Below are 16,091 nucleotides of genomic sequence, written 5' to 3' on the forward strand. Positions count from 1 at the left end.
ACCGCACGCCGAAAGCTACGTTCCGGTCGTGCCGTTTCTTTTTCCCGGTAAAAAAGCGCCATACAGCAGCTCGGCGTCCATTGCCCATAAACGAACAGATCACTTCTTCCGGCACGGTGGGTGAGAGATGGCGCATCTAAAGGTGGAAGGTGCGATCAGGACCATTCATGGCAGGATAATGTGATCTTAACACCTCCCCAGCGAAAACGGCCCGTGGCGAAACCGTCACCGAAAGTCGTTGGATTTACTTGCGTAGGCACTTCCCCGGTGTTGCGCCTTCGCGTTTGGGGATTAGTTGAAGATTGCGTTCCAGTTGCGGTACGTGAGACAATTTTTGAGATCTTGCTTTTAGCACTAATGGCTTGCGAAGAGAGCAGGGGTTCGCACGACGTAACGGGTTGCCACCATCGCCATTGAAGGATATTTACGTGTTGCTGCTGCTTCGCGATGGTAATGATTATAGGTACGTGTGTAAATGAGGGGTGTAATTATTTCGATAGATTGTTGTTTTTCATCCGTTCTTGGGTCTTTTGGAGGCAGGCGTTGAAAGGCGTTGTCCGTGATGAATTCTTCTTCGTAAGTTTCTTATTAACGCACGGAAGGGAGCAAGCGCGTGTTACAGGATAACCTAAAGTAGGTACACAGTTCGACGGTAAACACGCACCACAAACTCATCAATAGCATGCTGAAGAGCTACAATTTAACGTCAAGGCGTAACGTGTTGCAGAACGGCTTGCATTTGCAGAACAAATTAGCAAGACAGAAAAAGGAAAACGAAGAGTCTCCTGAAGACTACCGCTTAAATGGCTTAGCGACGTTTAGCGACATTGAGGAAGACAACTTGAAATAAAACTTTCATTCGTACCATTTGTCTTCTGACAACTGAGGCTTGCAGAGCGCTTTCGGTCAGTTTTGTCAGGATAAAGCGTCGCTGAAAACAGCAAAACAAGTCGGTCAGCTTGGAAGGACAATTCGAGGCAAGCCGGAACGCATCCGAAAATCGACTTCAGAGTAACTCCGCCGTTTGGAAACGGGCAGTCGGCAAATTGTAAACTACAGCTAGATGGTTTGAAGATAACCGAAGCGACGAATTCAAAATTTTGTCTTTTTTATGTTTTTATTTTGTTGCCGTTACTTATCCCGGGCCCGGTTCTGTACTGCTCCGGGCGACAGTGGGAAGTGTCTTCTTGGTTTTTGGAAACGCAGTACTACTCTAGTGCTGCCACACCAGCGGGAGCGTTTGTGGTTTGCAGGTGATGGTCACAATGCTCCCTCCTAACAATTGGGCGTATGAGACAGTTGCGGTTTCTGCAAGTGCACCGGCAGGCGAAGAGAATCGCTTCCTTCAAGCTGGCAGCAAATTTATTGAAGGTAAAAAGTTTGGTTATAATTTGCATTTTGTATTTCCCGCCACTCTGCCGTTCTTTTGATGCGACTCTCCGAGTGGGAGTTGCGAGCTACGCGTTGGTAAACTCGGAAGCAGCCTGCAGTTTGCTCGGAAAATGAGACAAATCTTTAAAATACAGAATTAAGGTACGACGATAAAAATATGAGCTAGATATATGTACGACCGAGCACAATATCGAAACGGGCTAGGATCCGTCAGGCTGCCGCAAGGAGTGTAAATTGTCTTTCCAGAACACTTTATGGTGCTGCTTCGAAGGGGACAATGAGACGCCGCGGTAGGCAACGAGAGAGCTCTACTAAATTATGTCCCTCTAGGTGATGGTAAAAGCCTTGTAAATGAGATTATAGTCCGGCGGGTCATGCAAATGAATGAAAATAGTGAATGGGATGATTTTTTGAAGGCTTCACAAACACACATACACGCACACGCAGCACAATGGAAAACGAAGGCTTCGAGTGAATCGGAAAGACAAATCACATCCTTTCCGATATGCTGATGTGGTTCCGTTGGTCGTGTCGAGTCTTTTGCGGGTTGATTGGAACAAACAGTTTTGATTGGTAAGGGCAAAGAAGATGGCCGTACTACTGGGCAACTGTTGGATGAATCTTGGATGACCATGATGAGCCGTTAGCTAGTCGGTGGCCAATTTGCGAGTGAATCTGTACAGATTGCGTGGTCCCAATGATGCTGTCTAGTGGCGTTGCAACCCTCTGTACCGTGGATTCCACCAAAGCAGGTTCGAGATCGTATACTAGAGCGAGCTTTCCTGCTGGAGCAGATACCTGCATTTCCGCAATTATAATTTCAACGGGTTTGTTTCTGGTCGGTGCGCGAAAGAAGCCATCATCGTCATCACCACCGCCACTGGCATGGCCGAAAACGAATATAATACGAGCAATAATAATAATATGATATTTCATTCTCATTTGCTCATTTGCTACAGCGCCCCAAATGAAGGTACCGTTGCTGCACGGGCAACAGCATTGTCAGCGCAATGATGCAGGATGTTTCGAAATGGAGGCGGACGCTTCGGTAGTAAGCAGAATACGGGAAAGTTGCAGGCCAAATGGGGGACGCGGTTGTGTGGAATAATAAATACATCGGACGGCTTCGGACGGAACCCTGCACGTTTGGACAGAATGTTGGCGCTATCATTGAGGTTGGAAAAGAATAAAATAAAAACAACAGACAAACAGGAAAAGGTTGGTCAAATTCGCGAAACACTGCTTTCTTCACCAAACGCTTTTACTACCACGAGCCGCGTGGCGAATAAGAGTCAAGCTGGATTTGGACGGTCCCGCTGGCAAGTTCGCTCATTCGAAACAGATCATCCATTTTGTCCGGGAACGCTCGAGCCCAGGATTACGGGAGCTGCAAAATGCTGCAGAAACTGTTACAGCGAGAGCGTGGAACGGGAGGCTTGCGCTAGCAAAAAGGACCTCCGCATTACCTGAAGATCGAAATGAAACAACGAGCGTAGTGGCCCCAGCATCCGGTCGCATCCGGAACAGCGCAAAGTTGGGAGCGAATTTCCTAGTTAAATTAATTGTAAATTTTGCAATTATTATTTTGCGGTGAGGTAAATTAAATATCATATAATTTCATAGCTTCTGCTCGGTTTGGCGTCGCAAAGGGCATCCCGCTACCGGCGAACGACGGACGAAGCCAGCGGATGTGATTCGGGCCGTTTTTCGCTGCCGGGTTAAAATGTGTTTCACCAAACGTTTGACTATCTGGCTCAGTACCATTATTAGTTCCGCCCGCGGGCACAGTTGGCATGGGGCTAGTGAATGATTCCAACATCTGGTGGTGTTTTAGTTTAGGCTTACTGGTGTGAACTGGTGGGAACTTGCCGCTCGTTCTTGAATGGAATTTTTCGCAACCGATTGCAAGTTTTGCGCATAAGCAAGCCATGGATTATAAATGCACGGGGAGAGTGTGAGCGGTCAAACTGGTTACTAGGCATCCATGTGCGATTGGCGGAAAATTCAAAACCCACGGCTGTGTTAATCACCAACAACAACGCCATCGAATTGAATACAACATTTGAAAAATATAATTGACTTTTTTTAAAGAATGTTTCACGCGCTCATGTGAAACATCATCTAAAAATGCAATAAAAAACTTTTATCCTTAAACTGGCACAATCAACACACCAGACGGAGACAAATTGCATTATAGCCACGTGCGAAGAAAGAAAGTGTCGGTAATCTTTGCTGAAAACAAGCAAAATAAAGTTTGTGCCGATTTTGAGGGGATTCAGCCCAACTAGAGGTGGACCCGGCTTGCGTCACACTCGAAGGAAATCGTTGTGCTTCGTAGCGAGTTCCGGCAGAAAGATGGCCATCTTTTGTTTCGACCACGAATAAATTTGTCTTATCTTGCATCCGGCCTGCCGTTCCTATTTTCCGCAAGCAGCGAGAGGCTCAGGTTTTTCAACTCCCATTCTACGAGTACGTGAGCCAGCTTCAGGTGGTGGTGGTACCGATCCTGCCGGCTGCCTGTGGCCCAGTATTGCAGTGGGTTTTATTAACTCTTTTAATTTTATGACCATTTACTTCCGTTTCCTAAGGAAGATTCCTTGGCAAAAGAAGTTGGTTCCCGTGCTGTGGAGGCGTATCCGGGACGCGAGATGAGCTGGAGTTGAAGGGTTGACTTTGCACAATGTTGTACTCTTTCTCCAATGTGGCCAAACCACTGCTGACAATGGTGCGCTCGCATGCACGAATATCATCGTATTATTCTCAATTTGCCGCAGAGTGCTGTGGCGAAGAGGTTTTACGAAAAATAATTTAAGATTTTTATTGAATCTTGCAACGGGAAGAGGTCGTCACTTCCGTTCCAAACGCTTATCACGCGAAGGCTGAAGATTGTCTATTTACAGTTTCCCATTCTACCGGGTTCAATTTGGCGAGTTCTATTTGCACTGATGCGAAATTAAACTCGCTCCAACCGTACCATCCGTACGCACTTTTGTATACACCGACTCCCGCCTGTTGTCGCGCTCATTTCGATAGGTGGAAAACATATTTTAATTATAATCTCGCTACGCACTTTTGTGCCGTATTTACGAGCGACCGAACTAGGAGGAACGGACGTTTCGTTTTAGAGACGTGGAAGTTTCATTTTGTCGTATTTACCCTAAGACCAAACCGCGATCGTACACACACACACGCACACACATACACATCACATATGATCAAAGGCGTTATGGTATCGCGGTTGCTATTCTAGATCCATATTAAACACCTGGTTGGATCGCTACACTATTCATTTAAAATGAAACAACAGCTGGCCCACCCCAGCCATACTGCGGTTCAATAGTTAACCCTATTGTACATTGCTGACAGGTACGTACAGCAAAGAGCACAATTTTGAGTCACACCTGAGACAAACAATCTCAGTTGATCATGATCGCGCAATCAGTTGCGTTCTTCGTCGTAAGAATGTGCCGAAAAATAGTTAAAAGGACAAACTTTGACCATTTTTCAAATTGCGAGAGCCCATCAAAACAGCCAGTTCCAGCCGAACAGTGCGGGCATAATAAGACAACTAATAAGATGCGGGTGGTTTGGCTAACCTGGCCAGGTCTGTCTAATATGCAGCGTCCAATTACAGTTTGCTGTCTCGTAACGAGTAGCGTCGTACTCGCCATCAAACCTTTTTCCAGTGTGAAAGATTATCTGCCATCTTTGCGGTCGTAAAAACCAGCCTTCCAACCAGCAGCAGCCTATCGCATAGGCTCGTCGTCGTGGTGGGGCACAACAAAACAAGGTGCACCGACGAAAAAGGACTGTTTGCCAGGCCGAGTGGCCGAAAAAGGGCCACTTGAGTTCCATCAATCAGCTGCGTTAAATCCGTTGAAATATGATTGCGCGATAGGGACGACGATACGGCAAATCTCGTCTAGTCCGCTCCAGTGCGCACGTTTCCTGTACATCAGAGAGGGAGTACAAAGCTGCATTCCGGGATAAGCCAAATTCCCGAAATAGCGAGGAAAAGGGTTGCACATTGCGTTCGGCGGGCCTTCAATTCTGCGCACCCTCACTCCCGCACCGAAAGGATTAACAAAAATTCACATATTTATGGTCTTGTTCAAAGTCATTCCCGGGGCTTCTTTTTTGCTGTGCGCCTGCAAAGACCATTTTTTTGTGGGAAGAAAAGCAAACGAAGGTAGCAGCACCGTAACATAAGGTGCGCGCTTGGATCCTCACAATGTCGCATTTTTTATTCATGTCCCATCCAGCATCAGCCCATTTGTTGGCCGTACCGATTTTATTTTAGGCGGTAGGATGAGCTGCACTCGGTTTGTACATGATAGTCCTTTCTCCCAGCACCGTCCAGCTTCTTGCTGGGGAAATGCTTTTACCGCGGATGCAGCGCGCAACGACGGAAAGATTCATGGCGTCGATTACTCCAATTTGCTTATGCATAGGCACGATTTTCCGCAAAAAAAAGCACGATACCGTCCCCTTCGTTTACGGGGTGGGATTTTCCTTGTAATGTACACCGAAAAAGGGTTGTCAACCGGGGTTGATAACCATGTACGACAGCCGATTTTTTTTTCTCCACAACAATTACCGAAGGGGAAGAGAACATCAAGAGAGAGCGAGGGAGAGAGAGAGAGAGAGAGAGAAAAAGAAAGAGAGAAAGAACAGGAAAAATTGATTTCAATTTTGATTGGCCCTCGGTTTTTACGAGACTCAACTGCTCAGATGTTGGTGTGTTTTATGAACAATAATACATTAAACAAAATAAGAAAAACGTCTCTGGCGATCTTGCCAGAGCAGCGCGAGTTCGTGTGCTAAATGTCCGATATTTTGGTCCTCTGTTTGCTCACAAAGCGGATAGTTGGCACAACTTGTTCATGTTTCATCGGGTTCGGTATTATTTATTTATTCAGGGCCTCCAGCGCTTCTGTCCCATCGGTCACGCACACACACACACACACACACACACACACACCATCGCCGGATGCTGGGAAAGGATTTTGGCTGATTTGAGATCATCACCATAAATCACGAATCCTGAGCCACTTTGCATGATGCAGCAACGGAATCCGGAAGGACGTGCTCTTAAAATTTCCACGAAGAAGATTAAAAATCGAAAGAATGAAAGCTCCCACTCATCAGACACTCGGACCGAGAGAGCAACATCGTGGTTCACCGTGGAAAACAGCGGTTCCGGTGCGATTTCATCACTCAAATTTTGCTACTTTCACTCGACCCTCTGCACGCTGCAGCAGAGTAGCACAAGAAGGCGGATAGGCCGTTGCCACCTACCTCACGGGGTGATGGTAGATGAAGAATTTTATAGGGTCAGCTTTTATGGTCGCATAAAATTCAGCACTCACGAACCGGGCCGGTCAGCCGTGCCGCGGCAACTTGCACGGGTTCCGGAGTTTTTTATTCTCACCTTTCAGCTTTCAACCATGACTAACCACCGTTTACTCCTTTCGCCAGAAGCCCAAAACCAGAACGCCAAGCCGAAATCGACGGGGATTATCAATGTTCAAACTAAAGGACGCACACTCATTCACCTGCGGCGCACGGTGGAGGATTGGCAGTATGCCCGGGAATGCATTCGGCTGGCGGAAGGGAATTTGTAAATATTAGATAAACCGGGGAAATGCCACCGGCAAAAGTATTACACGAAAAAAAAGAGTTGTGTGCAGTGCTTAACGACACTAAACGAGTTCCAAAGGGCAACGGAGGCATGTCCCGAAGGGGCACAGCAGCAGGATGGGAACGCTTTCCATTTAACCCTTTTTGCTCTCGGTATCTGGGTGTAAATCGTCGTGGGCCTGAACCAGGGTGGACACAGATTCGCGTTTGTTTTATGGGCCAACCTGTGCGGGAGTGCGTCCGCAAGTGGCTCTTTTTTCTCTTCTTTTTTTCTCCATTTCTGTGAGCCGTTTTCCGGATGCTCCTGCCAGGCCAGTACCGACGCCTACTAAGCAAGGGGACCGCGACCGCCCGCTCGCTGTGCGTTTTATGTGTGTAAATTGCATGTAATTTTTCCTTGTCGTGTTTCTTAGAGATATTTTTTTTGCTACTTTCCATCGACCTGGCTGTTCCTGGGAGCTGAAATTCGTAGCCTTTCGTCAGTGTCGATTTTTCGTATCGCTGAAGGATCATCAGGACAAGTGTGATTTTTTACAATTTTCAATTTGGTTCCGCTTGTTTGGGTTCTCTCCAAAGGATGTTTGTTTTTTTTTTCTTTTATTGCTGTCGACCACGATTCCACGACCCCTGCTTGACTCATTTCCAGCAAACAACGGCTGACACGGAAGGCAAAGGGTGCGCAATTAATTAGCCGCCAACATCAAGGGCGACGTGCAGCATGGGAGAATGTGGTAAAAGAAAAATCCCGTCGATCGTCTAGCACACGCGCGATGCTCTAACGCATCACAAACGAAGCGTGAAATCAAAGAGCCGCCAATGACGCATTTTCCTAGCTTCGGTCGACCATATGCTTGATCAATTTTGCTAGCAATCATACAATTTCATTCCAACCGACAATGTGCGTCACCTTTAAAAACGCAAAATTCCGTAGCGAATGGTTTCGTGTGCCTACGCGCGTGTAGCCCAAACCTGACAAACGCGAAGCAAAACATGCCGAACATATTGCTGGTAGTTAATCTTCAAATCTCGGCGGAATCGCAGAACGGCCCAGCTGAATCGCGCAATGGTTTTAATTTATGCGTACCACTGTATGCGGGCGAATCGCCATTTATCGCCGTCAGTCAATGCGCCATCCTTTCCTTCCCGCAGGGCCGCCGCAAGACGTATAGCGACTCCCTCAGGAGCGAAGGGACGGCAGGACGATAAAAGTCACCCAAGAAATGCACGCAAATAATGCTGTCCATGTGGGAGGAAGGAAGGTTAGCTCAGCTTGCTCAGGACGATTATGATGGCCAATCCGATGGCCATCGGTGTGTGGGCGCGGTCGCGTGCGGTTTGAGGTGGTCGTGCGTTGTTACACCCACTGTCCGTTATTTGTTATAATTAAACGAAAATATTATTTTTAATTAGCGGCTCGACAGGAAAAAGGGTCGGTTCAGCGCGAGGTCCGGTTTCATTTATCTTTGAATTTTAAGCCGCCACCAGAACGCGTCGTCATCTTGCTGCCACCGGAAGAAGCCTTCGGTAAAGACGGGCGATGGGAAGACCGCTTAAAATTAGGCGGGACATGGTGGAGAAAAGAGGCCGGACAGGCGGTTGAAATTCGGCGTTGGAAAAAAGCGATGAAATAACTCAAAGCTACCCTCTCACATTTTCTTACACATCCGCCCAGAGGCTGGGTGGCTCGTGCTGGTGACAAGGCACGGAACACACGCACGGAAAGTCACGGAAAACTTTGACTGATGGATAAAAATTTGAATATGATTCCCATCTCCACCTATACGCGGGTTCAGGACAGGGCAGCAGCTCAGCACGCTAGGTGGTGCAAAATCGCGCAATACTCTCGCGCGTGAACGACACTGTGGAAAAAGAAATGAGTTCCCAGATCCGTGACATTATTTTTAATTTAAAGTTTTGTCGTTTGGTAATCAGAGATTAGAGATTTGGCCTTCTCGTACGTTTCGGTTTTCCTTCCTTCGCTAGCTTTCCTGTCGCTGGAATGCCATCACCCTTCGCGATTTGGCCCCTGGAGGCGGTTTGCATCTCGAGCAGACAGCAAAGAAGTGGTGATGATGTTTCTTTTGATCTTTTACCAGTCAAGCGGTGTCTCTCGTCGAGTCGAAGCCCTTTTTTCGCCGAACCCACAAAATCACATTTTCCACGCATGTGACACGATATCACGCATCATCTTCGTCGCATGGTGCTCACATGGGGGTAGGTACCCAGGTGTACCTGAGGGTCCGCTGGGGTGGGGATACAGGCGCGAGAACAATTTCATGTTTACAAATGACTTCTTTTCACCCCGCGGGAAGAAGATTTTTAATTGAATCCTATTTTTCTCGCGTGCCCTTTTTTGTTTGTTCAAGCGACTGCCGAGATCGAGGAAGGGATCGGTGAGAGCTCCACGACACGAGTGTTGGGGGTGGATTTTAGCTTCTTTGATAAAATGCCCAACCGCCTGCCTGCCGTTCATTGAGCTGATCATCTTCCTGGGATATGATAAAGGGGTAGCCGTGGGGGAGGGAAAGCGTTCATGTGAGTTTTTCCACCAAAATGCCGGAGATAAGGTCCACCAGCGGCAAGGAAAGACGACGGGTCGCACGTGCTTACGGAAGGAATGTAAAAAATGACACACAAGAAGCTTGACGGAAATTCTTTGCCGCTGCGATTCAGCATCACAGCAACGAATGTGCGCACGAGAGGGTAGTTATCACTTATCAAAAGCAAAAACAAGCGTACCGTGAATTTGGAAGGTGATTATCGCCCCACTGATGGTTGAATCTGTCAAACACGACCGGTAAAGAACGGCAAGGCACGAAATGCCAGCGGCGTCGCTAAAAGTCTTAAAAATTTATTAAAAACTCGGAGTGCTGGGCGATGGAATGGACGGAAAATAGGGCGACAGCAGAAGGGTTGCGTGAATATGACTATCAAGTTTGAGCTGACTTGAGAAGACCGAGATTATCAGCCACCAGCAGCGTGCTGAGGTTTTAGTGAAGCCGATGACATCGATGTTTTTGGCGTAAGTTTCTTTGTCCGACAGAAAGGTCCACTGAGCCTTCGTAGTATCTTCGTGAACGATGAAGATACTGGATTGGGAGGTAGTGTTGGAGCACGAGTTGAGAGTGATGTCGAACTGAGAGTGAAACGATGTGTTTTTTTCACTATTACAAGGCAGCAGAAAGGATTCCGTGGCTGATAACGTAACACGCGGAAAGATTATAGTGCGCTCTTTTGGTAAGGCGTGAGTGAGGCACTAGCATCTCTGCCGTTAGATCGTTGCTTCGTTTCATTTGCATAATATTAAAATGGTGAATGTCTAGTAGTGACCGACCGCGTAAAGACGAATATGCTTGTTTGATTTGGGGTCGATTCACATAACCCTGTACATGACCATTCCACAAACTTTGTAACATTGAGCCAATTTAGCCAATGTAAGTAAATAAGCCTGCAAGTTATGGGAAATTGAAATAAAAATGAGTAAGGAAATCGGCAATACGAGCCATATTCCTACACCAAGCCAAATGGTTTAGCATTCAGTAGAGCCACGTTGCCTCGTAAAACAGACTGCCGAAATAATCGCAAAATGGCGCAACCTTTGCAATGGCGCGCTAGCGAACAGTTTGGAATATAAATTTCAAACTGAACACATTAGTTAAAGAAGTTTTAAGTCAGGTAAAGACATTATTATAATTCATGTCACTTTGTTGTGATAGCTATCTACGCCAGGGATAAGCGAGAGGGTAGATTTCGTTTTCTCAAGCTTTTCCATTTTTACTTGGCGTTCCGAGAGTGTGCTACGAAAATGTGGCAGTAGGAGAAAAAGAAAAAGAACGACAGGGAGCTCAAAGAAATCTGCGTTCATATGGCACCAGCCTGACCAGCCTAGGCAATGGAGCCATATTGCTTATAGACAACAACAGCAAAAAAAAAAACACGGACAACAGCATTTCTGCAATGAACGGAATAGCAGCAAGGAAGCTAGTTATAAAAATGTGCGACACCGTTTGTGTTTAATTGCGTACCGTGACGCACCGTGAAGCATTCACGATACATGTATCCCGGCGACTGTTCGGGAACCCTTACACCGTTCGTTGTAAATCCACAAGCTATCGCTGGGTGGACCGCCTTGGGGGAAGCTCAGGAAGATTTCGCTGCTGTTTAATATGATTTCGTTACTTGCGGAGAAGGAAATAAATATTTATACTAGCGCGAAAACGGCCAAATAACCGAAGAATGCGGACGATAGCTACTGCCGTGCCGAGAGATGATGGCTTTTAATCGCTTTTTAATGGCGCACCATCAGTGAGTGTGGGGAATTTTTTTTGATTTATTTGAACACAACCGACCGGTGACTTCATCTCTCTATAGCCAGCGATCTTTACGGGACGCGAAAATTCTGGAAAACATGTTTGTGTTGTGAGGAAATGGAGCACGTGCGATGCGAGCCAGATGCTGGAGAACGCGTTTGCTATGAGTTCGGGGCCTTGGCACCGAAATGGTGTTGGTTAAACACATGTACCAACAGCAACGACGCTGTGCTACCTGCCACGCATGCACGGATGGGGATTTTGTCGGGAATCAAAGAAAAACTTCCATTACGTTTGATCATCATGATCCTTTCATTTTGAGGATTTTTACGGACCTTAGACTGGGCACCGTTTGAAATAGGAGCCCGAATCGGCAGCGGTTCCACCTTACACGCAGCGGATGACTATCTAATGTTTCGCCAGTAGGGTGAATCAGGAAAAAAAACCACCCCGCAGATCAGAAACCCTCGGCTCGGCCCCGGGAACGAAAGGTTACTTACGATTTTTACGGACTTGCGATAAATGGACATAAATTATCCTTGCCCGACGGAAACCCTTTGCGCGGCTGAGCAATGAAAGAAACAAAACTCATGCATGGCGCGTACCTAAGCCGTACATTACGGGGTGCACAAATAAAATGTAATAAAATATTAAAAGGATGCCCTTCTCCGTTCCCCTAGCATTGCGGTCTCTTTGTCAGCGCCCATAGCTCGGGTGTCGGCGAACGGTTCTCAGCATCGGATGTGTTTTTTTTCTCTTCTCTACAGCGAGGACAACGATTCGTGGCTGGTCAGTTGGCGAATGGATCCTTTTCCGCTGGACCGAAGGACCAATTCAAGCAAAAGGGACCCAGTATCGTTCGCTCTCGTCTGCATACGCGCTGCCTACGCACGATGGAGCCATTTCGTAAACATTTCGGGATCCAGTATCTTTTTCTGTACCTCGACCTTCCCGGGCGCGCATATATCCGCACCGTATCTTTCCACCTAATATATTTGCTTTGATTAAATAATTAAGCGAACGCAGCTAGGGTTCCGCTGCCAAGGCTGTCGGGCATGGGCACGCTGCTAAAGGGGTACTATGGGTGAACCGTAGAAAAACCTCGCGCATGAACACGTCTCGCTGCTACTGCCACTGCCTGGAACAGAGCATTCGCGAAAATTATAATAATCACTTCCAGATTCCTAATGGATACATCTGCGGACCGGCGTTCCTTTGCCGGTGCAAACACCACACGGAAAGGATGTCAGAGGGCAGCATAGTCTGTGCCGGACGCAAGTGGTCACCACATCCTCTTATCGTTTGGTTTTAGATTCGAGTTTGCAAATTTCCTCCCATATTACACCATACCGCGAAAAGAGTCGCCCTACACAGGGGGTGCGCAAGAGATGAACAGCATACCTCAAGTAATTTCAGATACAATTCACTTGGCATCACAAACCCACAAACGGAACAAGAATCCTGTTTAAGCAATTTATATTCGTATCATTCATAAGCAAGACCAGATTATCCCGTGCAAGATCATGAATGAGTTATGAATATGGAACGACCGCCAGGAGATCGGCGTAGCAGCGCCCCCAAAAACCCAAGTGTTACATGCAAATGGAGAGTTCGATGTCAGAAAGGTTATTGTTTGATGCAATATTTCAAGCGTTTATGTTAATGTAGGATGTTTTAAATGTTGATGAAAAAATAGGTTTTGTTTCTAAAACATTTGTTTCATCGATTTGATTGATTTTTAAAAACGTAAACTTGCGTTATCAAAACAAAAAAAAACATGTCGATTATATTAATTGTGTTCCGCACCATGTCATAGCTGAAGCGTTTGCAGACGGGCAAAAGAGCATCCCTCACTTTAGTTACAAAAATAGATTAAGAAGATCTGTGTTCTGTGTACGCTTGCTAGCAGTGTAAAATGCCTTAATCTTTTAATAATGACTATGCGGTAGTTTATTGCAGATTGATATGCAGGAGAATAAATTTTGGCTCTCTACATGAGCACGATGCTACTATCGTATGCAGTCTCATTGCATCGTGCCTGGGTGATTTGAATTTGCTGGATGAAAGTTGGTCCATCGGTTGTTGAAGCTGTAGTCTTTCGCGGCACTGTGCTGGCACGATGGTATCGACCAAAGCCACAGTAGAGAACTGTTCGTTCGAAAAAAGGATAGTATACATACCATACACTCTAGAAACTCTCAATTTTCAAAACACCCCACCGTACGATTCTAAATTGTATAAGCTTTATAAATCTCAGAATAACCGTGCAAAGCCACCGTAAGATTCGCTGATAATTGTTGTATTGCAATTATAAACCATCTTTTTTTTTATAAAGTACAGTTTATGACAAATGTACTAGTTTAGCGCTTCAAAATCCGCTATCAGAACCAATTAGAACCTCACTCCGCTAGGGGACTGTGCATTGGCAAATATAAACTGCTCAATGGTTCTACTAACGGCTGCGTTAGGTGTCTCAGCATTCGAAATCGGATTTCACTTCACGTGAGCAATTTGCATCGCGTATGCCAACTCCGAAACAACCGATCATTCATTCACTGGCACACAACTCATGAGTGCAAATGTTGGCGGATGATGTTTTATTCAAATTCATACATGTTCTGCGAAAATTTTAATTCCAATAGCATCAGGCTATACAATTATTTACCACCGACCGATGGAAACCGGTTTGGTTAGAGCGAGGGTTAGCACATCCTGTGGCGCGAGAACTTTTGGAGCAAAGTCAAATAGACTTTTTTTGCTGCACTCGCACTCTGGAAGATTGTTTTTTTTTTTTCGTTCAGTTCCCCCGTGTTTTATGCACCCACAAAGCTTCACAGAGCTAATCGTTCTTCCAGTCGATTTTGACACAAATGAGTGCCTACACTGCCGGGGAGGAAAAGCGAGCGGGCAGTTTTGCAAAGTTGTACCTTCTTTTATTCGGTTTCGCCTTCCATCCACCAGCGCGAATTAAAATCCTGCACGCGCAGATCGGAACTTGGCCCGAAATGTTTTCCCAAAACGACTGCACCGCTCACTTGACTCCGAACTTAATTTTCACATATCGGATGTGCCTTTGTGATACACATCGAAAGCCTGTACGTACGTATGAGCGTGTGTACGAGCGTAGCTTTTGCTAGTTAAACATAGAAATCTAATTAAAATTAAATCAAATGAAATTTAGATGAACATTTCGCTGCGACAGGGATACACGCCTTGCTACTGAAACCGTCAAACGAGTACCGACTCCGATCTTTGGCAAATGTTCAGGGCAATTGGGGTATATCGGGCGGAGTGGCCGAGGAGCTGGGCGAGGATTTGACTTTCGTTGTTTTTCTTTTGTCGGAAATGTGTTTTACTTCTGAGCGAGCGAGGTGCGAGGCGATGCTGCTGAACACGAAACCAAACAAAAAGACGTAATTCAGTATCGGGAGGCAGCCTGGAGCGAGTGTGTGCGAGTGTACATAAAATGGGAATTCCGGATCCGGCGCGGAAATCCTTTCGTTTCAAATTGTCTGGAACAAGATTTGCGCTAATCCTTTTCGCCTTGGTCGACGCGGAGAAGGCCGCCTTTGCCAGGTTTACGGCACCGTTCACGGAAAGGTTGTGTGAATGTTGCCGGAGTTCGTTTCGACAAACTCTCGGCTATAAATAAAAATAAACAACTAGAAATTAAGTCCACTTGATTCTTATTAGGTATTAATTTTTGGTGGTTTCCGGTGAACAGTTTGAGCCCACGCTAAACTTTTTAAACTCGAAGTTTCCCTTCTCACACCGCGACTGGCTGAAATACATTGAAAGGGTGGTTGCTTTCGGCCGGTCCGCAGACTGTCAAAGGACCGGTCGACCCATAAGCAATAGTAGCGTCAGCGCCGAAGGAATTAATGTTATGGGTTTTCTATGCTAATTATCACGATATCATTCTTTCTAACTATCACAGTTATTTTGCTCTCAATTGATCCTCCCTTCTTGCTCTCGCCAATTTTGTGACCTCAGTTACTCGTTGTATGCCATCCACGGGTATATCATGGAACCATTTTTGGACAACAAAGACTAACACAGGAGCGTACTTACCGACAGATGATGCACTCCTTTCCGTTTTGGTACTGTCCACTGGGGCCCCAGCGCCGAGGCAATTCAATGATGGAAACACCCTTTGGACCGGCCAATGCTAGAAAAGTCCCGTCCGAAGAAGGAAGTATCTTTTCAACAGTAAAGTTTTGAGGTGCCGATGGAATCAGTGTCTGTCAACGGAGAGAGAGAGAGAGAGAGAGAGAGAGAGAGAAAATGGCAGAGAAGCAAAGATTAACGAAAGTTTAGTACAGTAAATGGTAGTACACTCCAAGGAAACATGTACAGACGTTTACAAGTGTGGTTTTCTGTTTGATAATTAAACAACGATTCAACGATTCACATGCAATCTTCTTCGTAATTTTCTTCCAAAGCCGTGTCGTTTCTGCATTTCATTCCGATCTTTCGCCTTCGTTGTGCGTATCGAAAACAAGAGGTGGCAATAAAAATTTTGAATTATAACGACAAACTCACCCACCGCACCAGCCTCGGGGGTCGTAATTCATTAATGAAGATCCTTTTTCCCCGATGAGCAACGGGCCACGGGCAGGTTACACCGATGGACGACGACGCGCCTCTCTCGGAGAACTCGCCCTTCTAACAGTACAACAGCTGGCTTAGAGAAAGCCGAGCGCTCGAGCCGTTCGATAGGGCTTGTTTTTTAATGTTTGCCCATAAATA

General features: G+C 46.2%; 1 protein-coding gene across 1 annotated transcript in view; it reads right to left on the bottom strand.

Annotated features, from left to right (window-relative positions):
• The window catches only part of LOC128730974 (nuclear pore complex protein Nup88), a 46,836-nt gene that overhangs the window by 16,367 nt on the left and 14,378 nt on the right, over positions 1-16,091 (bottom strand). The window contains exon 2 of the mRNA XM_053824069.1: positions 15,414-15,583. Coding sequence (XP_053680044.1) covers positions 15,414-15,583 — 170 coding nt within the window. The remainder of the gene's footprint in view (positions 1-15,413; positions 15,584-16,091) is intronic.

Source organism: Anopheles nili, chromosome 2 (genome assembly GCF_943737925.1).
Source record: "Anopheles nili chromosome 2, idAnoNiliSN_F5_01, whole genome shotgun sequence".
NCBI lineage: Eukaryota > Metazoa > Arthropoda > Insecta > Diptera > Culicidae > Anopheles > Anopheles nili.